This window comes from Chaetomium globosum, genomic scaffold (assembly GCF_000143365.1).
Source record: "Chaetomium globosum CBS 148.51 scaffold_2 genomic scaffold, whole genome shotgun sequence".
Taxonomy (NCBI): Eukaryota; Fungi; Ascomycota; class Sordariomycetes; order Sordariales; family Chaetomiaceae; genus Chaetomium; species Chaetomium globosum.
Window position 1 is genome coordinate 3,308,489 of NT_165977.1, and position 23,638 is coordinate 3,332,126.

The following is a 23,638-nucleotide window of genomic DNA, read 5'->3' on the forward strand; positions in this document are numbered from 1 at the left end:
CCGCGCTCGACTACGCCAAGTCGTTGCGCATCATGACTGATGTCTCGGACCGAACCACCCTCACCACGCTGTATCAGGCCGGCGAGGGCATCTACGAGTTGATGGACAAGGTCATGGTCATCGACCAGGGCCGCATGCTCTACCAGGGTCCCGCCAAGGAGGCGCGTAAGTACTTCGAGGACCTCGGTTTCTACGCCCCGCCGCGACAGACAACTCCCGACTTCCTCACCTCCATCTGCGATGTGAACTCGAGGCAATTCCGCGATGGGTGGGAAGCCCGCTGCCCCAAGACGGCCGAAGAACTCGAGAAGGCCTTCCGGGAGAGCACAGCTTACCAGAAGCTCCTTGCTGACGTCAGGGACTTCGAGCAACACCTAGAGAAGACGGGCCACGCCGACATGCAGGCGTTCAAGGACACCGTGAAGGAGCAAAAGTCCAAGCGCGTGATGCCGGGGTCCAAGTACGCCGTGGCGGTAGGTAAGCAAGTGGCGCCGGGATTCCCTGGTTTGGTGGAGGAGGAGTCGGACGGCGAGGTTAATGAAGAGGACTGAGGGGAGTGGATGGTGTGGGGGATTGTTGTTGGGTTCATTCGATCATTCAAACCCCGTATAGCGAGCAAAAGGGAGCATGGGGGTGAGAGATGGAGACGGGCAAGATGAGACTAGCAGCCGACTACTCACAAAATCAACCACCGACCGAGCGTCACATTGAAGAGCAGAAACTCCCAAGTGAAAGAAAAAAAGGGGGAAAGGGGTCAGTTGGATTGTGACGTGTTCCAGGATTGCATCACAACGCATGGTGGTCAAACACCATCCTTCCTCATCACACGCCCCCAAAGCAGGTATTCTTTCTGTTTTTCAGGTATTCTTTCGTCTTCCATGTTCATTACTACCTAGCTAACATACCCCAGTGCCCGAACAGGCTTCATGCAGCGTGCTTGAACTGCCACCAGTCAAAGTTGTAGTTGCTGCCAGAGAACTTAAAGAACAGATCCTGCTTGCCCGAAGCGCCAGTAACAGGACACGAGACCGTCTTCCACGTCTGCGCGCCGCCCGTGGCATCCACAGCGCACGTCGCAATCACCGTCCCGGACTGGCTGCCCACGCGGAGCTCAATCTTGCCACCACCGGAGGCGGCAGCCAAACGGAGATCCACAGACGCAGCCCCCGTGCCAAAGTCGACGCCCTTGACCTTGATGTAGTCGCCGTTGCTGATCGAGGTCACGTAGATGCCCCCGTCGCTCTTGGCCGCCGTGGTCAGGCCGGACGAGAAGGCGATGGTCTCGGCCTCGACCTGCTGGTAGGGGTTCAGCGCTTCGATCTGCGGCGCGCCCGCGTCCGTCATGACCATCTTGGGGATGCTGCCGTCCGAGCCGTAGGAGAACTTCTCGACGCACACGGAGCGCGAGTAGGTGCCCCCGCCGGGGAGCGCGCCGTTGTGGTAGAAAAAGTACGAGCCGCCCTTGTAGTCGATGATGCCGGCGTGGTTGGTGAACGACTTGCCCTGCGGCGCCATGATCTGGCCCTTGGAGGCCCAGGGCCCGGTCGGTTTTGTGCTTGTCGCGTACTTGATGTCCTCGTTGGAGCCGCCAAAGCTGGAGTAGGTGAGGTACCATGTGCTGTTGCGCTTGTGGAGCCAGGGGCCCTCGATGAAGTTCTCGACCGAGGTGCTGACCAAGCCGCCACTGTACGACAGCATATCCTTGTTCAGCTTGACGTAGTAGGCGCCAGAGTGACCCCAATACATGTACGCCTGGCCGTCCTCGTCGATCCAGACGGTCGGATCGATGCCTCCGTTGGCCAGCAGCTCCCTGCCCAAGGCGTCCTTGTACGGCCCCGTGATCTTGTCGCTTACGCCGATACCAATGGCATACCCCCCGCTGTTCTTCGTCACGGGCACGTAGTAGAAGAACTTGCCGTCCCGCTCGATGACCTGACCCGCCCACGCGTCTGCCCTGGCCCAGCTGAACGTCTTGAGGCTCATCATGACGCCCCAGTCTCTCCAGTTGACCATGTCTGTCGACGAGTAGAGTCGCCAGTCTCTCATATCGTAGTTCGTTGCACCGTTCTCGTCATGGCCCGTGAACAGCCAGACTGTGTTGTTCCACACGTACGGTGCCGGGTCGGTGGAATAGAGGGTCTGGATGATGGGGTTGTCGGCCCGCGCCACATGGACGCTACCGCCGAGGAGCACGCCTGCGACGGCGATGCCCTTGAGCATCGACTGGGTAGGGCCGAACATGGTGGGATTATGCTGGCCGTGAGGTGGCTTTTTGAATCTGGCGAGCTTGGACTTGTGTGCCTAACATCGAGCAGCTGATATCGCTCCCCATGTTCTTTGCCTGGGAGCGGCCCTGTACTTATATTCTCGTGGCGATACCTAGACTATCAAACTCTCCAGCACCCTGGTGATGAGCGGTATCATCCATACGAATGGATCCTCCGGATTGGAGCGCGAAGGTTCTCTCTCTGGATGGGTCATCGGATTGGAGCGCGAGAACTACGTGCCGAAACAATTACCAGCCCAGGTACCGCCACAGAGGATTGGTTGGGTAAATTGGATCTGCGTCCCAGGTACCCAGATACGCGATCGTGGTCGACTTCTTGGACATCTTAGCCGGGACTTCAATGGACGGAAAATGTAACTCACATACCTGGGTTTAAACGAAAGGGCTAGCCGGGCATATCGCGCCGTGGCTTCGTAATGCGTTGTGACGGAGAGAGAGAGAAGCCTCTGTTTCCATGTCATTGGCGCGCAAATACCGTGCTGGATATACCGGTCAATAATAGTCAGTCCTCAGAGCGGCAGCACAAGAACGTGGGAGGACGGAATATTTTTATCTCATTAACCTCCCAATATGCCGTCAGTCTCAAGAAAGTTTACCCACGAGTCGAAGTCTGGCGGAAGGTTCGTGACATTCACGTAAAGACATATCTGGTCCATAGCGACATTGTGACAGGGTTTCTCAACTCTGGTGACCATCTTGCCAACCATCCGGTGCTGTCATTCTGGGGAAACTGAGCCAGTCCTCCCTTCCCAGTAAACTATTGAAAACCGGAAACGATCATGCAGCTCGGAGCTAAGGGAGACGGCTATACGGACGTCACTTGGCATGATCCTGGTGCGCATATCGTCTTGGTGCGCACCCTTGCTAGCCCGTTCCAACACGTCGGTAAGCATGTAGGCCACCGCCCTTGTAATCCCTGCGACGCATTCGTCCTCAAACACAGCAGACGCGTCTGCGGATCGAGACAGGAATGATGCGATCCGGCTGCCCACGTAGGCACTGTCGAAGTTGGGTATTGGCCGAGCGTCTGGCTGTCTGAAATGGCGGTGGCACCAAACATCCAACTTCCCGGTGTCTTCCTCCGGAGTATGTTGAGGGAATAACAGTTCGGCGGCGGCAGAGACCCCACGGTTGGCCATGTTCGGGATGACGCTCCGTTGGAGATAGCTCAGGACCATCTCGTTCACAACATCGTACAGTGGCTCTGCCCAAGGCTCAATAAATTCGCCAATCTCTCCTTCCATACGAAGATGGCTGAGGTCGCGTCCATGAACAAACAGCTTCAGCTCTTCGGCGTCCCGATACACGCGGATTGCATCGATCTCCTGTGCTCTCAAGACATGGTCGCTCTGGCGGTAGGGTCCAAGACAGTCGGCCCGTGGCGGACGCGATACACCACTATGCTCGGGTACTCGAGATAGCTCGCGAAGTGTCTCTAGTCCGGAGAAGTCGAAGCCCTCTTGTAGCTTGCGCTCGAACCTCTCCTCCGGGGTCACTTCCTTCCTCAAGGTCCGTTCCAGGCCGTCAAAAGCGGTCCGGGTGAAGTAAGTGTTGGTGGTGAAGAAGAGAAACGAACGAGCTGCGGCATGATCGTCATCGAAACCAAAGCGCCCAAACAAATATTCCCCGTTAGGAATATGAAGCCACGCACCGCCCTCAAGCCACTGCCTCTCCCTGGAACGGTGATCCTTCCATCGGTCTACTGTAGGCTTGGCCGCACTGAGGTCGACGAGACCTACTGATGCAAATAACTCCTCGTTGATTTCCTCAGGCTCCACGATCTCCCGCGACCGTTCGTCGTAATACCCCCAATCATAGCGGTTGATAACAAAGACGCCTTCTGCGGCGGTCTTGTCGTCATTGAAGCTGCTCCCGCTCTCGTCCTCGTAAGGTGATCCAGAAACACGGAGGATCTTGTCGACTTCTTTCTCGGGATCGACGTCGGAGTGGGCGAGAAACCATGCCGCTACTTTTTTGGTTTTGAGGTCTATGAGTCGAAAGCCATTCCATATCCCGTTCCGCGCAGCGATATTGTATTCAATACGGTGCACCTTGACGGTCCCAGATAGTCGGGGTCGAGGGGAGGGCAAGCCTTCAAATTGAACGGGCACCGATGCGCCATTCCAAATGTTGTGCAGTTCACCGAAGCAAAGGCATCCCGAGTTCACAGCTATGGTGTTGTGAACCTTTGGAGAGCTGGTCATAGTAAAGGCTACGTACGCAACCTGATTATGATTTATTGTTTATGGTTGAGGATTGATGGTTGGTGTTTGGAGAAGGCATCCCATCCCAAGTATTCGCTGTTTTAGCACCTTCCCCGCCTTTCCATCTCGTGTTCGTGGTTTACCTCAGCGAATCGGGAAACCAATGCTTGGAATCGAGAAGCGAATCGATGCAATGTGCAACGGCTGAACGGCCAAGCCAAGGAATGGAACCAGTGGGGCAAGAGCGCTGAAAAAAGGTCCCAACTCGGCTTGGATTGGCGCCATCCCCGCCGGTGCAGACGCCTAGATTTGGGACTGTTGCTCTGTTTGAGGAGGGCCCAGACGTCATAAGTAGGTAACCGTTGAAACGCAAAACAATTTAGGCCGATTGAACTTGACCAACCAATCCGCCAACAACGTCAATTGACACCGACAATACAGAAACGAACAGCCATACCACATTGGCATTCTTATGACATGGTAGCGCATTAACCAGATATCCACAGAGTTCGTGTTCTGTCGTTTTCGTCCGCTGTATCTGAGAAAAGGGCCGAGACGTGTGTTTCACGGTTTCACGGTTTCACCACCAGCCCGAGGTTTATCTACCACTCAGCCGTTACTCGTCGCCACCACCCCTCAACATGGCCGACAGCTCTGCATCCGAGAACACGCCCCTCCTTTCAACGGCCGACGCCCCCTCCCCCGAATCTTCAAGGCTGCCGAGACCGCCGAGAACAGTCACCTTCAACCCGAACCCCGTCAGCAAGACAATCGAGCCGGACGCCGCGTACCAACAGCATGCCCGTGGGCATGCGCCGCAGTCGTATCGCCCACCCACCTCCCCAGCCAGCATCAGTGGGCTAGGTGGTGGCCCGCCCATGTTTTCTGCCTTGAACAACAGACTCCTCCGCCGCAACAGCCATGGCGGCGTCCCGAGCGGGCATCCCGGCGGCCTGCCACTAGTCACCGCTGCCGCCGGGTTGCCCAAGATTGGCCCGCAGCGCAGCACCAAGAACGCCCAGAAACTCAAGCTTCTGCCGACCCCCGAACCAGAAGGAGACAGTGACGAGGAGAGCGGTCGCGATGTCTACTCGCAATACACCCGCATCAAGGACCCAACCGCCCGCCGCGACGCCGCCCGCCTCGGGAAAGCAGACCGCGACAAGTTACCACGGGTTACTGCGTACAGCACGGCGAATAGGTACCAAATGGACGGCCTACTACACTTCATGAAGGGGAGAGGGAAAGGGAGGGGAGCGAACCCCAAGCTGATCGACGAGTGCATCTACACGCCGTACAGCTACAGCTCTAAGCAGGTGCAGAACGCACGGCAAGCGAACTTCCTCGAGGTCCAGTCGAACCCAGAAAGGCGCCACTCGACAGGCAACGTGCACGATATCCCCAGCGAATCCAGCCACTCCACCCTCGGCAACGGCATCCCCCAACCCCACGACCCTACCGATGATATCCTCGTCCAAGAAATCCCGGAAGAAGCCATGGCCGATGAGTTCGTCGAATTCGACATCCACGTGCACACCCCCGAGGTGTTCCTCTTCGAATACGGCGTGGTGGTAATATGGGGCATGTCGGCCGCCCAAGAGCAGCGCTTCCTTAAAGAGCTCTCCAAATTCGAGGTCGAGAAGCTCGCCCCCGACGATGTCGAGACGGAGAAGTTCAACTTCTATTACACCCACGAGTACCAGGCCCGCATCTACAACGACTTTATCACGCTCCGCGACAAGGGCAACTACATGACCAAGCTAGCCATTTCCCACGCCCTCGCGCAGAGTGTCAAGGTCAGCAAATCCCCCCCCCCCCTTTTTTTTTTCTTTTTATTCCCACTCTTCTTCTCTTGACAAAACAATAAACTCACACGCACACTCACGCCCCCGACTCCAGACCTCCCTCTTCGAAGAACTCATCGCCTCGACCATCGACACGTGCAAGAACATACCGGCGCAGCTGGCGCTGACGGGCAAGATCGCGCTGTCGCGGTCCGAGATCAACATGCAGATCGGCGAGCTCTTCATCCTGCGCATCGGCGTGCACCTCAACGGCTCCGTGCTCGACACCCCGGAGCTCTTCTGGGTCGAGCCCCAGCTCGAGCCCGTCTACCAGGCCGTCCGCAGCTACCTCGAGATGGACCAGCGCGTCGGCCTGCTGACGGAGCGCTTGGATGTCATTGCCGATTTGTTGGCGGTGCTGAAGGAGCAGTTGAGTCATGGCCATGGGGAGAAGTTGGAATGGATTGGTATGTTTTTCTTTCTTCTGTTTTTCTTCCTTTTCTTTTCTTCTTCTCCCCCTATTTCCAGCTGTGAACGAGAAATCTTATTGTACTAACTCCCTGCTAGTGATCATCCTAATTGCGGCCGAGATCGTAGTCGCCCTAGTAAATATCGCCGTTGATCTGTGGGTGGGAATTTGAGACGCTGGCTTTTTCGGCGTACATCTTGGGGGCTGGGCGGACAAGGCGGTTTCCTTGTCGTTCCTCATCCGTTGGAGCATCGCATCACACCCGCGGAGTGGCATACATACATAATCTTTGCTCGGAGTTCCGGTCGTTCACCTGGCGTTGGTTCGGAAGGTAATTGTTTTTGGAGCGGCGAGCAGATCAGTCCGGCAGCGTCAACTTACATGTGTACATACCAACCTGTATTTTTACATGCGCATACATTTGTGGATAGAGCAGTGCTTCACGGCTTGTATCCGTGTTGAATAGGGAAATTTAAGGTTGGGGTACATTTCCTTATAACGAGGACCGAAGTACCAATGTGTAGCGATGCGGATCCAAACACCGCGACGTATAATTACTTCGTGAAAGTTCACCCTCTTAGCAGAAAAACGGAAAACCAAGTCCGCTGACCCACGCCTCGCCCCAATAACCCATCCATCCCAATCCACCCTGAAACCAGTCTGAGAGAAATACTGTTACAAACAAAGCTAAAAAAGAAAAACGTTCTCTCGCTCCCATCGCGATTGCCGAACCCCGGGAAACGTGAATGTCCGGCCTCCTCAGCGGCTGAGAAACAAATAGATGTCATGGATAGCAACCCGGCATCGATAATCCGCCTCAGTGCGGTCAACATAGTTTGGAGCAACCTCGCGACTTGACCCCCTCCCACTTTGTGCAATTTCCGTTTAGTGGCGCTTATTCCAGGCGAGGGTGGAGAGCCGGGATATCGAAATCATCTGAGGAACCCTACTCCTCGGGCCTCTCTCCTTGCGTCTCCTGGTCTGTGTCGTAATTCGTCATCTCGACATCCTCCTGCTGTGGCTGCTGCTGTGCTTCTCGTCCCTCTCCCGCCTCGGCAGCGGCCTGGTCCGACTCGGCCGACCCGGCCTTGTCGTTGCCCTCGGCCGCCGCTGCCTTAGCGCTGGCTGCGGCTGCAGCTTCCTTCTCCTTGGCCGCGTCGTATACGTCCTTGTCCTTCTGGTAATCAGCCATCCGGCGATCGGCGCGTGCCTTATACTCGTCGCGCTGGCTCTCGGGCAGCTCCTTCCAGCTGCTGGAAAGCTCTTCCTCCACGCTGTCGCCTTCCTTCGCCTTCTCTTTGAGGGACGGCCTGGTGTCTTCGCAGTACAGATCGAATGCGCTACCGGGTTTCTTGGGTGCGCCCTTGTGCACGCCGTTGGTTTTGCCCCCTTCACCCTGCTGCGCGGCCGAGTAGGCGTCCGAGCTGGGTGAGTGGACGAGCAGGTTTTGACTTATAAACGTGGTCGAGCCGGGGGTGGCAGCGTTGATCGATGACGGGGCTTCGAGGTTGGCGGGAAACGCGGAAGGCTTGCGATGGCCGCGCTTAATGCGCAAAGGCTTTTCCTTGGGCTATGATGGCGAAGAGGTTGGTGTCAATGATTGTTGCCGGAGCGGGAGGGGGCGTGGTTGGCGATCGCCCGAGACTTAGTTTTCCGGCTGGGGACTTACTGTCGGTGGTGGGCTCGGGCTGCCGTCTGAGTCCTCCACGTTCGTGCTCGTTCGCTTTACTAACTGCTCGAGCAGGAAGGCTCGCTCTAACCGCATCTTCTCGACCTGTCGTTTCAGACGGGCGAGGCGCAGCCTGGCGGCATCATTGGCCTCCTCCACCTCGCTAGTGCGCTGCTTAAGTTGGATGCATTTTCGGCGATAGGCTTCCTCTACAGAGGGAGGGAGCGCGGGCGGGACGGACGTCGCTGAGGCGAGAAATATCGCAGTTAGTAAGATGTACAACAAACTTAGGAGATTGACACGAGGGCCATAAAGCGCAAATGGCGGTAACACCTCAATCGATGCCATCTGCACGGTCGTAATGAGAAACCATCGCTTCAACGTACCAGGCGCCATATCTATCGAGGATTGGACGGCAGTGATGTGCTGCGTGGGCTGGGAATAGAATAATATTTAGATATTAGGGCGCCAGAAGAGCTGGAATCGCGTTATGGGTGAGTACGGGAGGGCTTGGAGTTGAAAAAAGTTGATGCAATTGAGCTCAGGGTTCCAATTCGAGGTAGGTAACCTGGAAGTTTGGAGTCGGGATGGCAACAAGGCTGACACGCGCAAACCCGCTCTCCCCTGTGCTCTCCAGTGGAACCTGACAAGGGAGCCACCCTTTGTTTCTGGAGGTCTGGGGTTCCCATTGGGCTTGGTATTGCGGGGCCAAGGCTGCCGTGTGTGTTGACTTCGATTTGCTTCACCAACTTTTTTTATGGATCTCCAGAGTGGGCAGCAGCGGGAAGCTTCAGTTGCCACAGGTTGACTCGAAACGGCGACACCTCCGCCGAACTACCCCACGAGCACCTCAAAATCACCGCCAAAATGTCGTTGAATATCCCCAACGCGCCAAATGCCGGCTTGTTCAAGCAAGGCTACAACAGGTAAGTAGAAGTGTTCTCTTGATGGTTCTTTTTTATACCTGCCATTCCCTACCCCGCCATGGCAAACGCCCCCATGCCCTGAAATTGCCGGGTCTGGTCCTGGGGTGCCTGCCTCCATCAAAACGCCGTGCTATCAAGTACTGACAAGCTCCCGTTCGCTCATCATAGCTATGATTCCGAAGATGGTGCTGTCCTGCGCAACATCGATGCCTGCCGGGCCATCTCGTCGACGGTCCAGACATCGCTGGGACCCTACGGCCGCAACAAGATCGTCATCAACCACCTGCAGAAAATGATCCTTACCTCTGACGCCGCTACGATCCTACGCGAGCTCGATGTCGTTCACCCCGCCGCCAAGCTACTCGTCATGGCTAGCCAGCAGCAAGAGTCCGAGATGGGCGACGCAACGAATTTCGTCATCGTCCTTGCTGGCGAGCTGCTTAAGAAGGCCGAGGATCTATTACGCATGGGGTTGAAGGCGTCCGACATCGTTACCGGCTACGAGCGCGCGCAAAAAATCGCCCTTGAGATGCTCGAGGAGCTCGAGGTTGACAAGGTGGAGGACCTGCAGTCTCAGGAGGAGATCAGCAAGGCCATAAAGACCGTCATCGCCAGCAAGCAGAACGGAAACGAAGAGTTCCTGGCCAACCTGGTCGCAGAGGCTGTGCTGTCGGTGCTGCCCAAGAATCCGGCCAACTTCAACGTGGACAACATCCGCGTCGTCAAGATTATGGGTGGCAGCCTAGAGCAGAGCCGCGTCGTCAGGGGCATGGTGTTCCCCAAGGAACCCAACGGGTCCGTGAAGAAGGCCAAGAAGGCCAAGGTCGGCGTTTTCACCTGCCCCATCGATATCAGCCAGACAGAGACCAAGGGCACCGTCTTATTACACAACGCCAAAGAGATGCTCGAGTTCACCAAGGGCGAGGAGGAGCGTCTCGAAGCCGCTATCAAGGAGCTGCACGACGTCGGCCTGCGCGTCGTCGTCGCTGGCTCCACCGTCGGCGAGCTGGCCATGCACTACCTCAACCGCTACGGCATCCTAACCATCAAGATTCTCAGCAAGTTCGAGTTGAGGCGGGTATGCAGGGTCGTCGGCGCCACACCGCTTGCCCGCTTGGGCGCCCCCATGCCCGACGAGATGGGCCACATCGACGTGGTCGAGACTGAGGAGATTGGCGGCGACCGCGTGACCGTCTTCAGGCAGGAGGACGATGCCACGAGGACGGCAACGCTCGTCCTCCGCGGCGCGACGCAAAACCACCTGGACGACATTGAGCGGGCCGTCGACGACGGCGTCAACGTCATCAAGGCCATCACCAAGGACCCCCGGCTCGTACCTGGCGCGGGCGCGACAGAGATTGAGCTCGTCGAGAGGATACAAGCTGTCGGCGACAAGACACAGGGCTTGGCGCAGTACTCCATCAAGAAGTTCGGTGAGGCCTTCGAGGTCGTGCCGCGGACCCTTGCCGAAAGCGCCGGTCTCGACGCGACCGAGGTTCTCAGCCGGCTGTATGCCGCCCACCAAAAAGAGGATGGCTGGTCTACGGGCGTGGATATTGAGGTGCGTGACTAGCAGCCGCCAGACATATAATTTTACTAATTTTCTGTCTATGTAGAACCAAGATGACACCGGCACGCTCGACGCCGAGGAGGAGGGCATCCTAGACCTGCTCGTGAGCAAGCAATGGGCTATCAAGCTCGCCACTGAGGCCGCTCGGACCGTCCTCTCTGTCGACCAGATCATCGTTGCCCGGCAAGCCGGTGGGCCGAAGCCCCCTGGACCCAACGCCGTGAGTTTGCCCGTCCCCTCTATTGAGTAATGCATGTTGCTAACCCGTGTGTCTCGGACAGAACTGGGATGAGGACTGAGCTTGACGAGTGCGAGTAGGGGGAGTGTTTGCCTGCCTGGTGCTTGTCTCGGGAAATGGGAAATGGGGCAGGCTTGGATTTGGATTCGGGCCGAGGCGAGTCTGGTGTTGGTGCTTGTCTAGACCTCTACCTATCTTGTCGGTGCAAACCTCCGCTTGACCTTGGTTTTCACTCGTGCAATCGGTGATATTGTTTGCCATGTCCCACCTCGTATCGATAACAAAGATGTCGGCCATGTTGACACCAGCCATGCTTCAACGGCTACCGCGTGGTAGGCGTACCGGTCGCCGAATACTTCCGCCGGGGTGGTTCCCGGCTCCTTTAGACTCGATACAGGAGTATATCGCGTTTTTCAACTTCTTGAGCTCAGCATTGAATAGCACATTATCTCCATTCCCATTGTCCATTCCAACTCCTGCCCCATCTCTCACGGCGCCAGAACGCTTCTTACCCGTTTCGCACCATCAACAACCCCTCCGCCGCGCATCTCCCTTTCCCCGCTCGCTTTGTCCTCGTCCATGTCTGAGATAGAGGGAGGCTGAGACTCGGGTAGGGTGTGTGTCTTGGCGGTGTCATTGCGCAACGAGGTTACTCGCGCTTACTCGCTTACCGGTCGGCCGAGTTATTGAGTCACTGTACTGTAGTCGTCCTGTCATCGTCCGTGGGTGGTTGTGACGTATCAATTCGATAACTACACTACACCAGGTGGCGGGATGCACGGGCGTTCGGTGGTGTCTCAAACTCGAGGGTTTCGCCTCTTCCCCTCCAATAGGGGAGGGGACCTTTTGAGTGACGATGGTGGTTTTGCTATCGCTTCGCGGAGGGGTTATCCTCCCCCTACTCTCACCCACAGCGCTTCACGCATAAGACTACTGGATGTTGCACACATAGGTGAATGGCCAAGAGACGGTAGCCCGTTAGGCGGGCGGGCGGGCCTTCCGTGGGCTCTCCTCGGTATGTCCCTCCGCTCCCTTTCTGTCTCCGTTCTTCCGCGCCATCGTCATGGTGCTTTGATCTACCCGCCACCCATAAAAAGGGTGTGCAGGCGGATTCTATGTGGTCTCAGGGCGACTCGCGACGCACCGCGTTCCATCCATACATACCAACCCTAGCCCGGTGGCTTGGTCTTACTGCTTTCGCTACGGCCTGGGCGCATGGGCCGATGCTGTGCGTGTCCGTAACCGTCATAGACAACTGCTGAAGGAGCATCGTCGTCGTCGTCGTGGCGATTGCCTGCTTGGGCCTGGTCCACTTGTTTGTGGTGGTTGGATTGCTCCTCGTGGCTCTTGCCTAACCACTTTGAGAGTGTGTTTGTGGGCATCGTTGCCTCCTATGGATGACCTGGGTGGATTTCGTCGGCATCGATGGTAAAACCCCCCGAGAAGTTGGCCATGTGTTGTTTGTTTTGTTGCTGTTCGCCACAAATATGGGCGCCATGACTCGATAATGGCCCGACGTTGCTCATGGTTTGACTTGACTGCCATCGTCCTGTCCTGCCCCAGCGGTAGTTGTTTGACATGTCTGCCTTGCCCTCTTACCTGAGATCAACGAAACCCCATTCGCCCAGACCGGAAGCGGTGTAGTCTCCACGGGAAACCATCCTCATGTTCAACACACAGACATCTGGGCACACCGTCACGAGGCGGCGCGTTAACCTGTTCCAGCCTAGAGCGGAGATCTCGAAGGCCGGCATTCGCTGGCGCATCCCGCACTTGCAGGAAGGCGGCGGCGGCCTGCCGAGCAACTGCACCTCGTCCAATACGTTCTGATGACCTCAGTTGTCTCTTCGCAAGCTTGCTCGCATGTGGCAAGTGTGTAGTGGTGAACCCGCTGGGATGGGTCAAAGCAACCTGCCCACGCCCACCCACCGCCATGCTTCATGCTTCTGCAGGCTGGGTGTGCCGCCTGGCTGGTGTGATAGCTCTGAGTGCATATCGCGGGGGGTGCCCGGCGGCCGGCGGCCGGCGTCCGGCTGGCTGCGTGCGCACCAACATGCCAAGAGAAGAAAGATTAATGGCCCCCCTGTTGAGGACCTCACAAACCAAACGCTTTTGCCCAGCAGGTTGGGAACTGCTTCTTGCTGTTCGTTTCAACACGAAGCGGCAGGAGACCCGCTGGGAGTCCTGCATTCGTCCACCGTTGCGGATGGGTCAATGGCAACCGAAGGACACGGTGACAATGGGAGGGATTGGTTCGGCAGTCAGCCCGGGGCCAGCGGCATGTGTAGCCGATCCGAATGATTGAACCTCGCGATAAAACCGGCCGTTAAGATGCCCCTGAGAGTACCCTGGTACCGTGGCAGCGGTGCTTTTGGTTGCGCGATGCCGAGCCTGCCCCATGGCGATCCCTTTGGACGATCCTGATGACGGATATTCAGATTCGCTGAGATTGACTGCTGACTGGGGGCAATTGACATGTGTGTCAGGTCCTTGGGTTCCCACTTCCATGCTCGGGGTCATCTTGTACATCCCGACCTCGCCGACAAACGGGCAAACAAAACTCCGGGGCTCTCGTAGTGTAGTAATTGTTCTTGCGTAGGTAGTATTTGTCCGTTTTTGAAGACCTAAAATGACTACCAAAGTACAATGCGAAACCCGGGTTGATGATGTTTGGTCAGTGCTGGTGCTGCTGAAACGGAGACGGGTAAGGTGCGTGGGAATGGTCCAATTTCTGGGGCCTGGGGCCTGAGGGTTGGGTTCTTTCCCTCTCTGTGCACGGATCCCGACGCATTTGCAGCGTTACAACGGGCTTCCTCTGCAGGAGCGCTGCTGCTGCACTGCAACTCGAAAATCCCCGCCGCGGTGCCATCCTGTTGCTTCTCGCCAGTGGCTCGTTGCATCCTGCTCGGTGACTCGACCAGGCGAGGCCTCAACTTCTGGCCTGTGGAGGCTCGCCTCAAATCCGAGCGGTGAGTTTGTGTCCCTGTCTTTGCAGACTCTGTGAGAGAAAACGGAGCATCCCGGACGGAGTTCATACAGATCAACCATATAACTCGGCAACGAACAAGCCCGGTGAGAGCTTTCTGTCACCATGTCGATACACAAACTCCCGGGCAATCGATGGTGGGGAAGAATGTTTCAACGGTTCTGCTGTATGTGAGACGGAATTGAGCGCCGTCATTGGTCGATCTTCACTGGGCAGACCCGAAGTCACGGATCGGCTTCCGTGCGGGATTCCGGTCGATGCTGAAACGAATGCTTGACCGTCCTTATTTTGGAAGGCTGAAGCAAGCTAGAGACATGTGCAGGGTCATCGTTTCAAGCAGAACCAGGTATGACTTCGTGAGCCTTGAACAAGTTGAAACCGTTCTGAACCCGTAACCTGACGGGAGTGAACAAATCCCATTATTGAAGTTCATTCTTACGGTGCGGTCTCCGTCATTCCTGGCAAGGACCGCTGAGCTGTGGAGACTTGGTAACTATGGGTTGCACCAAAAAAGCTGTGCCCCCCACGGAAAAAGTATCTCGAGACGTGGACCGATGTATTGTGGCGGCGGTGTTGTCGGTTCAACCTCATCCCGTGTCTTGTGATTTCGTTCTGCTCGACCGAGCCCTTCAAGAAGGACGTTGGCGTCGGCACCACCGTGGTTAACCATGGAGCTCCAGTACTGTAGCTAATTGACGAGCTTCCTTCACGACGCCGTTTACAGGACCGTTTTCACCGACCGCTTTCGGTTACGGATGTCTTCCAGCCAATCCAAGCCGCAGGTGACAGATCCATCTGCTGCTGCTGCTGCTGCCCTCTCTGGGACTGATGCCGATTCGACCCAGGGGGCGGGATCGAGCAACCCTCTTTTGATGTCCCTCTTTGCGCGGGGACTGCCATCGCTAGGAGATTGAACAACCACCTTGCGAATCAGCAAGGGTCTTCCTGATCCCAACGCCAGGTGATTGAACCGTCGAACGACAGGGATCTTCAACTGTGTTGCGCGAGGAGAATCGCATTTCTCCTCTAGGTAGTTACTGTGTAAGGCTGTGTAGCTGAGATCCGAGATTGGCAACCCTTGTTTGACAAGATCCGTTGTTTGCGAGGGGGGGCTGGTTTCCGACGAGGAGAAGCCTTCTAGCGCTTCGATTCCCTTCCCGAACCCGATCTCAGCAGCACTTCGAAGCCACGAGACGACTTGGCGCTATCTTTTCGCTGGTCCTGCATCACTAGGTCCCCAAGTCCCCCACCAAAAAAACCATGACTTCGCCGGAATAGGAGGGTCTATTGATCTGGCGCACGGATAGTGTAGCGCACGGCTTGTTGGTGAACCTGGATCATCCCATCACCTGGCTTCGATTCGACGAATGGGAAAACTGATGGAGGATCTCCCAGATCTCGAACTCCTTACCATTTTAGAAGGCGGCCGAATGGCCAGTGGCGGACGGGGGTATTGGACCAACGACAGCCAACTCGCAGAGGACAAAATGGTATTCGTCAATCGCCGCAAGCTGTCAAGAATGGAAACGCGAAAAAGGCACGGCGAACTCCGATTTGGACGTTGGAGATTGCCACCTGGGCAAATTCTGGACGATGTACAGGTTGAGACAACAACTGATATCCATGGAGTGTCTTGAGAAAACAGGGAGGCTAAAGCCACGTAAGGTGTAGCTAACCAAAATCGTCAGGTTAGGAGCTTCGAGAAGGCCGCCATGGAATTCGTGGCTACATTGGGGGACGATTGCAGTGAGTCGGGCGCCTGAATCGTCTGTTGTTGCTGTTTTCGGGAACCTTGCGCCGCTAGCTTCATCCGAACACAGGCATGCCGGGCTTCTTTCGGTGTCGGTGGGAGAATGTGGTTTCCTCCTTTTGGGCCCGTCGTGTGCTCGGTGGATTTTTTGACAGAGATATCCATCATCTTACCAGGAAGCTTCTTTCAGCTCTCGAGCAACAAAATGATAGGTTGCCGCACGAGAACTGCTCAAAGCCAACCATTTGTTGATTTCGGCAAGCGCTCGCCGAGACCCAACGCCACGTGCGACTTGCCACGCTCTGGCGCTTGTTCAGAACAAGGAACCTAATGGATGGGTTCGTCCCGAGACAACATAGCTAAACCTGGTCATTTTTGGATTTCGTCAAGCGAACATCTGATGCTCAACTTTAGAAGCAACGATTCGTTCCAGCTGTCGTTGGATTTTTACCACTTGAAGGGGCTTGTCAGTTCTGTAATTCTAAAGCGCCTCAATCTCAAAAACCCCTGTATTTCGTGTACCAACGAAAAGAAACGGCACGCCCAGAGAATAAGCAGCAAGCAGTACGACTTTTTAGGCTTTCCATCCATGTTACGCAGTCCATACGGTGGGTTTCAGTTTCCAGTAACCTGAGTTAACCGCCAGGATCAGCCGCCCAGACAAACTCATAAAAACCCGTCATTTGTTCCCGCGGGTTGGCTGCAGAATCCTGCGTCAATGTGCCGTGGTTGCGGTGCTGTCCGAGGCACGGACGCAGTGGGTTGGCGCAAGGAACGGGGCCAGCAGTTTTCTCTCCACCTTGCCGTCCGTCCCCTTTCTTGCTTTCTTGCTTTCTTGTGAAAGTGGGAATAAGTAGGCTGGACGTCCCAGCGCGGCGTAGGAGAAACCGGCTGCCATGATTGCCCTGGCTGGTATATCCACCTACCTCATCGAGCGCACCTATGGGTGGTTACAGGAACACCGTTAGTAAACTGCGCCGCGTCTGGGTAGCCTCCAGGTTCCTTTGCCGCGTGCCTGCGGCAGTCTCGAGGCAGCGGAAACGTGGAACCTAATGTGGAAATGTGGAAACGGTGGTGGGAAAAGACCGTTTCCTAATTCCCGTCAACCACCGGCCGTTCCCCTTTTCTCGAAGGGCAAGGGAGAAAAGTCGTTGCCCGTCAGTGCCCGTCCCTTTTGTCTGGGAACCAATGATTCGAACCCTGCAATTCTGGGCAAATATAAGAGGCTGTTGTTGGCCTGCATATTCCCCGGTAATTATGTCGTGCGAGGAATTGGCCCAGGGAACCCACCGCGGAAGCGACGACGAAGCTGCAAACAGGGACAGGGCTGATAGCTCCCTTGTCCCTTATTTGACCCGCTGACCCCAGACCAGCCACTGGCCCATGGCCCAGGGATTGAAGACCCTCCACCATCCCCCCAAACTTTCCCCTCCGTTGCTGCACTGCGTGTGATGCCGCAGGAACGCGACCGGCCACGCCCTTGGTTCGGAGGTCGCCTTATAATACAATTTTCTTATATGGCCCCATTTTGAGCTTTCTGGCCACTCGCGACGCTTCCGAGCAACACTCTTGCCCACCCCATTGACCAACGACGGTCCCGGAACTCTGCGTCTCTTGCTTTTGCGAAGCGCTGCGACCAAAGACAAGGTTCCGTTTTGCCGCGCTCAAGACCGGGAATTTCGAAGAACGCGCGAGTGGCGGCTCTTCACCCAACGGCCAGTTTCTTTTTATGAGGTTCCGTTGAACACAACACTAAACCCGACGCACGCACATGTACACTGGCTACAGAGTTCCTCCAACGAAGCCACCACTTTCGGCTCACTCAGCGACAACATCGACACGGCCTGGTGACAGGATTCTGAATTCGAACGCCGGGTGGACGGCCTTGAATCCCCCCTATTCGCCCTTGGTTCACAACCCTCTGCGGCGCATTCTGCTGATATAACGGCGCAAAAAGAAAAAAAAAAAACGGCCGCTCAACGTCACCCCCAAATCGACCGAGCCCGTGGGGAGGGGAAAGCCTTTTCTTTTTCTCTTCTGCGACAAGTCAGCACGGCATGCCCCGACCCCTGCCCTCAGATCGGCTGCCGCATTGTTGATAGCGCCCCTGAAACACGGCACTGTCAAGGGTGTCTACCTAAGGATTCCCACCCGGGACGGGAGCAAGCGTCACCTCTTTCGGTCTGTGACAATCACAAGCCAACAGACAAAAGATCTTCCGGAACCCTGAACACCGAACCGACGGCACAGCTCAGTCGCCGCCTCGCTCGCAACTCGTCTCACGCTCAGTCAACGTAGCGAGCGGATCTTTGCTCCGGCATAGTTGGGTAAACGAGACGACGAAAGCAGGTCAACGACAGTACATCGTCGGCGCACCCGCGCACACACCCACACCCACATGTTCAGCAGATCCCATAGATCTCGCAACAGCAAGGCCCAGGGTTTTGCAAACGACCAGGACCGCAAGTCACCCAGCCTCCACCGGTCGTTATTTTCTGAGCTCGGGCTCGGTGGCTCCAACTCGTCGACCGCGCGGTTTGGCGGGAGCAGCGCACGGGGGGCCGACTACGGCCGACCGACCTACGATTACGCTAGCAGCACTGCTTCCGCACGCTCCTACGCCGCTTCTGCATCATACGCCGAGAAGAGTAGGTTTTTGTTCCGTTTGTCTACATGGCCTCATACATGAACCCACGGCTGATTTTTGCCTCGAATGAGTAGGTCATTCTATCACCTCTAGGACACCCGGCACACCATCACTCTCCTATCAATCAGCTGCTTCGATCAACACAGACTTGTCACACGAAACCAGCTCTATAACCAGATCCACGGCAGACAGCGTGATGAGTTCAGACAGAACCCGAACGCGCCGAGAGCGCACTTTCGTAGGGAGCGAGTGTGCCGTCTGCGAGGAACCTCTTGAACACACTCTCCGCGGCGAGAGGATACTACAGTTTTCATGCGCCCATGTCTCACACGAGGCCTGCTTCTACGAGTTTATGAAAGATTTCGAGTCACAGTATTGCCCAACATGTAATGCGCCTTTACATTTGGATACGAGCCGCGGGGGGAATGTCTTGGATATAGGTGAGATCAACCGAAACCTAAGACGACTCTTGTCGATCTCATATATGAGCGGTTACTGACCAGCGAGCTTAGAAAAAATAAGCAACATGGTCCGCGCGGTCTCTGTGAATGATACACGATCCCAAGCTACCCCAACTCCTACGCCATCACATTGGGACGACCAACAAGGACGGCCTGGCCCCACTGGGCATAGTGGACATGATAGGCACGGTGGGCACCTCGGGCCCGGTGGGCAGGCAGGACCTGGTGGGCATGCCGGACCCGGCGGGCATAGCGGGCATAGCGGGCACAACGGGCATAACGGGCACAGCGTTCACAGCGGTCACAGCGGCCATGGTCCGCACGGCGGTTTGCGAGACGGCCCGCCTAGAAGCAACCTGCGTGACAATCGCGATAACCGTGACGCTGCGTCATCAGAGCATCGTTATCACGGGCAACGACATGTGCGGAGTGATAGTGAGGCCACGGGCGTGGCGTCCTCGGGGGGATACCCGGAGACAACCCAGAGCGGGCCGCCACGACGACACGACTACGACGTCCAAGCCATGGAAACGTCGCTATCAAGTCCCCGGGCGGTAACACGAAACCCTATCCCAGCCCCAACGGTGACAGTTCGCTCCGAGTTTCCGACAATCAGCCGGTCACGACAGCAACAAACGCTTACTTGCCTCGTCACCATTGAGGTACCGGACAGCAACTGGCGGCCAGACCCCGAGGACCTGCAGAGTGCACCCCCACCTTTAGCGCCGCCGAAGGTGGAAGAACCGATACGGGCGCCATCTCCTGCTCGCAGCGCCCCCCGATTTTATCCTTACGAGTCCCCCGAGGTGCTTCTTGAGATGACCGAGAACCTGCGGAGCCGCGTGGATAACTGGCATGGCCTGGACTTTGGTCGGTAAGTGGGAGGCGGTCTCAGCCCAGTGTCCAGACCCGGATTTCGTGAGATGAGAGTGATGGAGTGACTAACGCGTGATATTAGGTTTGGAAAGCTTCGCCTCTACGGGACCCTTCGCGTTGGCAAGGACAGGAAGTCATGGCAGGAGCTAGAGTGTTTCCTCTTCGCTGAGATGCTCATCTGCGTCAAGGAGAAGAAGCACCCACAACCACAGCAGGAACAATGGGGAGACGATGCCTCGCGCAAAGCGGTCCGCTGCACGCTCAAGGGGTCTATTCTCATCAAGAAGCATCTCAATGAGGTGTCGGAAACTGGCCATGTCGACGAGAACGTTCTAACACTCAGCCTGTCGGTCGCCGAGCTGCCCCAGTTTCACCTCCGGTTCGAAAACCGGAACCAGCTCAAACTATGGCAGCAAGCCCTGCTCGACCTCAACGCAGTCGAGACATCACCGGTCCGCAGCCCTGACTACGACCGAGGCGAATTTTCCGAGACGGAGGAGGAAGAGTGGCAACGGGCCGGCCGGCCACAACGCGTGTCATCGATGGGCTCGTCGTGGGGTGGTGCGAAATCGGCTACAACTGCTCCGACCGAGTACACCAGTCTTGCCCGCAGCCCGCTGCTACCTTCGATTCACGTGCCTGTCGACGTGGTGGTCGTGGTCCCCATCTCAGCTTCCATGCAGGGGGTCAAGATCAACCTCGTTCGGGACGCTCTCCGGTTCATGGTGCAGGCGCTCGGGGAACGCGACCGCATGGGTCTCGTGACGTTTGGGTCTTCAGGTGGCGGTGTCCCGATCGTCGGCATGACCACCAAGGCATGGTCCGGCTGGGGCAACGTGCTCAGCTCCATCAAACCCGTGGGACAGAAGAGTCACCGTGCAGATGTCGTCGAAGGCGCTAATGTGGCCATGGATCTGCTGATGGGTCGCAAGTTCAACAATCCCATCGCCACGATTATGCTCATCAGCGACGCCTCAACATCTGATACTGACAGCGTCGACTTCGTTGTTTCTCGGGCTGAGGCTGCTAAGTAAGTATCCCCGTTTGAAATCTGTTTGGCAAATGCAACAGAACCTAACAGAAAACTAGAATCACCATTCACTCCTTCGGCTTGGGTATGACACACAAGCCCGACACGATGATTGAGCTTTCGACCAGGACAAAGGCGTCATATACGTACGTCAAGGACTGGATGATGCTCCGAGAGTGTCTTGCTGGTTGTCTCGGCTCGATGCAGTCGCTGTCGCACCAGAATGTCAAGCTGAAGCTGAGGCTTCCCGAGGGATCGCCAGCCAAGTTCCACAAGATAAGCGGCGCGCTCCAGATCACAAAACGGGCGACGGGCCGCGACGCAGAGGCATCTCTCGGGGACCTTCGCTTTGGTGACAAGCGAGATATTCTGGTACAGCTCGTCATCATACCGGATACGTCATCGCAGGAGCAGCTTCCCCAGGACCCCTGGGACAACATCGTCTCGGGGCTCGAGGCACTGGGAGGGTCGATGGACCAAGACGAGCAAAGGGCAGTTTCGGTGGAGGAGGTCCCACTAATCCAAGCCGAGATCAGCTGGGGCGACATCCTCCGAGACGGGTCGTCACAGCACACACGACCCAGCCTCCTGGCCATCACCATGCTCCCGGCGGCGAACTCGAAGAAACCGTGGGGCAACACGCCACCGATCCCCCCGCACCCACACATCGTGCAGCGGCGGATGGAGTTGCTGACCTCGGATATGCTGACCCGCGCCCTCACGCTGGTCAGCCGCGGCCAGCACGACCGCGCGCACACGCTCCTAAACGAGACCCGCTCCATCCTCAAGGGTCTCGGGAAAGGCGGCCTGCCCCCCGTTCCACCGGCAACTTCCTCCAACAAGTCGCAGCCGTCGACGCCCCACCCAGGCGGCCCGGAAGGGTCCCCCACCGTGTCCGGGACCCCAGACCGCAAGAACACGCCGTCGCCCACATCAGCTACCCACCCACACCACCCCTCCTCAGGCGGCCTCGGCGCCCCCTTCCCGCCCACCTCATCACTGGCCCGGAGCCGGTCCAACGACGCGCTCGGCGCCATGGGCGGCATGGGTGGCGCCGCGGCGGGCATCGACGCGGCGACGGTGGCGGCGCTCGACGCCGAGCTCGAGGCCAGCCTCGAGTGGATCAGCCACCCGGCCGTCTTTGGCCGCGACAGCCGCAAGGCCGTCCTGCAGGCCATCGGCGTCGTGAGCTCCCAGCGTGCTTTCACCTTCCGCACGCCCGTGGAGGGCCTGTGGGCGGGGCGTATTGGCGGGGTCAGGAGGTTGACGGAGAGGAGTAGGGAGTGGAGGGCGGATGGGGCCGGGGAAGGCGGGATTACGGAGGAGGCGTGATGGCCTTTTTTGGTGGGGTTCTTCCCTTCGTTCTTGTTCTTTTGGTGTGGTGGAGGGGGGGGTGGGGAGTAGCTTGGGTTGTGTTGTGGTGGGAAGTTGGAAAGGAGTGTGGGAGTGTGGGAAGGTTGGAAAGGGCAAAGGCATGGGAGGAGGGAGTGGGGGAAGGAGGAGGCGTTGGGGGAAAAGGGAAATATCCTCATGCTTTATGGCAATGGTAATGCAATGTTTTCATGTTTTTGGTCATTTTTGGGAGGGGTTGATGGGCGCGTGTGTGGCCGTTGTCTTTCTTCCTGCCGTTCTTGTTACTTCGTTACCCTTCTTGTTTTTCTCGTTGCTCTCCCCTTTTACCTTTTTGGGTATGTGTACCCCTTTTGTTTCTTCTCGATATCCTCTGTGTTATCCTTCTTGATATCCTTCTCGTTTTCTCGCTTCTCCATCCCGCTGTACCTCGCGGCGTGGGAGGTCAGGCATGGGCGTGTGTGGTTCGCCAACATAAGGGCGCATTTTGTATATACTAGATCTGTCATGGGGGGTTTTTACCTCAGCCCTTAACATGGTGGCGATTGTTTTGTTGCGATTGGCTTGACCCTGTGTCCGTGTGATCCAACGCTGCAAAGCTGAAGGGTGTCCAGATTGAGGATCCATATATTGAGGGCGTGGAAACTTAGCGGAATAGAAAACAAGGGCAGAGGAAACCAGTCAGTCGAAGGATAGAGCATGGGAGCTATTCATCACTCCGCCTCTATTCATTTTATACTCAACCATCTCTCCCCCCAACTACATTTTCAGAATTCATCCTTGAACCTGGTTTTCCATCCAATAGCCATCCCATCTTTCAGAAGTGACGATCGGGTCGCATTCCAATCTATGGCTGGGAACACAGACGATACCCGGTAACCAACGGAGTCTCGGAATTCGGCCGAACACGCGGGTGGAGATTTCATGGGAAGAAGCGGCAGCGCGAGCAGGAGCGGGCCCCAACGACCCACTACAGGTGAGTTATCAGATCATTCCGATAATCTGCGGCCAATCATAGCAGCCCATCCCGCAGGATCATGCATGGTTCAGCAGCCTGGTGACCCCACGGATCCGCTCATCCGCTGACTGCCTGCCACAACAGCTGCTCTTAGCATCCAATTTTGGCTGCCCGAATGAGGGGCATGGGGTTAAGTTGGCAGGTGTCCTGGAAGTGGTGGGGGCCGCGGTTGTCGGGTAGTTGCCATCAAGCAAGGATTTCAACAACTTCTTTCTTCTTTTGCTCGCGGGATCGGCCCTGCCCAGTTTGCCAGTTGTTCCAGCCAGTGCGGGTGCTTTTGAGTCGGGTCAGGTCGGCAACTGGCAACCAAATCCTATTGCCGGGTCCGACTTGCTACTGGACAACACATCTGAAACCTGCATCCAATCCGGCT

The 23,638-nt window shown here is 56.7% G+C and overlaps 8 protein-coding genes across 8 annotated transcripts; 5 read left to right on the plus strand and 3 right to left on the minus strand.

Annotated features, from left to right (window-relative positions):
- Positions 1 to 32: 32 nt before the first annotated feature.
- Positions 33 to 551, plus strand: CHGG_03169 (uncharacterized protein; the record flags this gene model as incomplete). Its single annotated transcript, XM_001229684.1, has 1 exon — positions 33 to 551. The coding sequence occupies one exon, from the start codon at positions 33 to 35 to the stop codon at positions 549 to 551; it is 519 nt and encodes a 172-aa protein (XP_001229685.1).
- Positions 552 to 924: 373 nt separating this feature from the next.
- On the minus strand, positions 925 to 2,241 carry CHGG_03170 (uncharacterized protein; the record flags this gene model as incomplete). The annotated part of the gene is made up of 1 exon (XM_001229685.1): positions 925 to 2,241. One exon carries the CDS (start codon positions 2,239 to 2,241, stop codon positions 925 to 927), a length of 1,317 nt encoding a protein of 438 aa, XP_001229686.1.
- Positions 2,242 to 3,003: 762 nt separating this feature from the next.
- On the minus strand, positions 3,004 to 4,491 carry CHGG_03171 (uncharacterized protein; the record flags this gene model as incomplete). Its single annotated transcript, XM_001229686.1, has 1 exon — positions 3,004 to 4,491. The coding sequence occupies one exon, from the start codon at positions 4,489 to 4,491 to the stop codon at positions 3,004 to 3,006; it is 1,488 nt and encodes a 495-aa protein (XP_001229687.1).
- Positions 4,492 to 5,132: 641 nt separating this feature from the next.
- CHGG_03172 (uncharacterized protein) lies at positions 5,133 to 6,916 on the plus strand (the record flags this gene model as incomplete). The annotated part of the gene is made up of 3 exons (XM_001229687.1): positions 5,133 to 6,287; positions 6,391 to 6,742; positions 6,843 to 6,916. 3 exons carry the CDS (start codon positions 5,133 to 5,135, stop codon positions 6,914 to 6,916), a joined length of 1,581 nt encoding a protein of 526 aa, XP_001229688.1.
- A 774-nt stretch (positions 6,917 to 7,690) lies between these two features.
- CHGG_03173 (uncharacterized protein) lies at positions 7,691 to 8,809 on the minus strand (the record flags this gene model as incomplete). Its single annotated transcript, XM_001229688.1, has 3 exons — positions 7,691 to 8,314; positions 8,414 to 8,658; positions 8,800 to 8,809. The coding sequence occupies 3 exons, from the start codon at positions 8,807 to 8,809 to the stop codon at positions 7,691 to 7,693; spliced, it is 879 nt and encodes a 292-aa protein (XP_001229689.1).
- A 471-nt stretch (positions 8,810 to 9,280) lies between these two features.
- On the plus strand, positions 9,281 to 11,208 carry CHGG_03174 (uncharacterized protein; the record flags this gene model as incomplete). The annotated part of the gene is made up of 4 exons (XM_001229689.1): positions 9,281 to 9,339; positions 9,508 to 10,900; positions 10,956 to 11,129; positions 11,191 to 11,208. The coding sequence occupies 4 exons, from the start codon at positions 9,281 to 9,283 to the stop codon at positions 11,206 to 11,208; spliced, it is 1,644 nt and encodes a 547-aa protein (XP_001229690.1).
- A 2,568-nt stretch (positions 11,209 to 13,776) lies between these two features.
- Positions 13,777 to 15,047, plus strand: CHGG_03175 (uncharacterized protein; the record flags this gene model as incomplete). Its single annotated transcript, XM_001229690.1, has 4 exons — positions 13,777 to 13,856; positions 14,097 to 14,116; positions 14,320 to 14,479; positions 14,858 to 15,047. The coding sequence occupies 4 exons, from the start codon at positions 13,777 to 13,779 to the stop codon at positions 15,045 to 15,047; spliced, it is 450 nt and encodes a 149-aa protein (XP_001229691.1).
- A 3,234-nt stretch (positions 15,048 to 18,281) lies between these two features.
- CHGG_03176 (uncharacterized protein) lies at positions 18,282 to 22,229 on the plus strand (the record flags this gene model as incomplete). The annotated part of the gene is made up of 4 exons (XM_001229691.1): positions 18,282 to 18,531; positions 19,097 to 19,865; positions 19,950 to 20,897; positions 20,957 to 22,229. 4 exons carry the CDS (start codon positions 18,282 to 18,284, stop codon positions 22,227 to 22,229), a joined length of 3,240 nt encoding a protein of 1,079 aa, XP_001229692.1.
- Between the last annotated feature and the right edge of the window lie 1,409 nt (positions 22,230 to 23,638).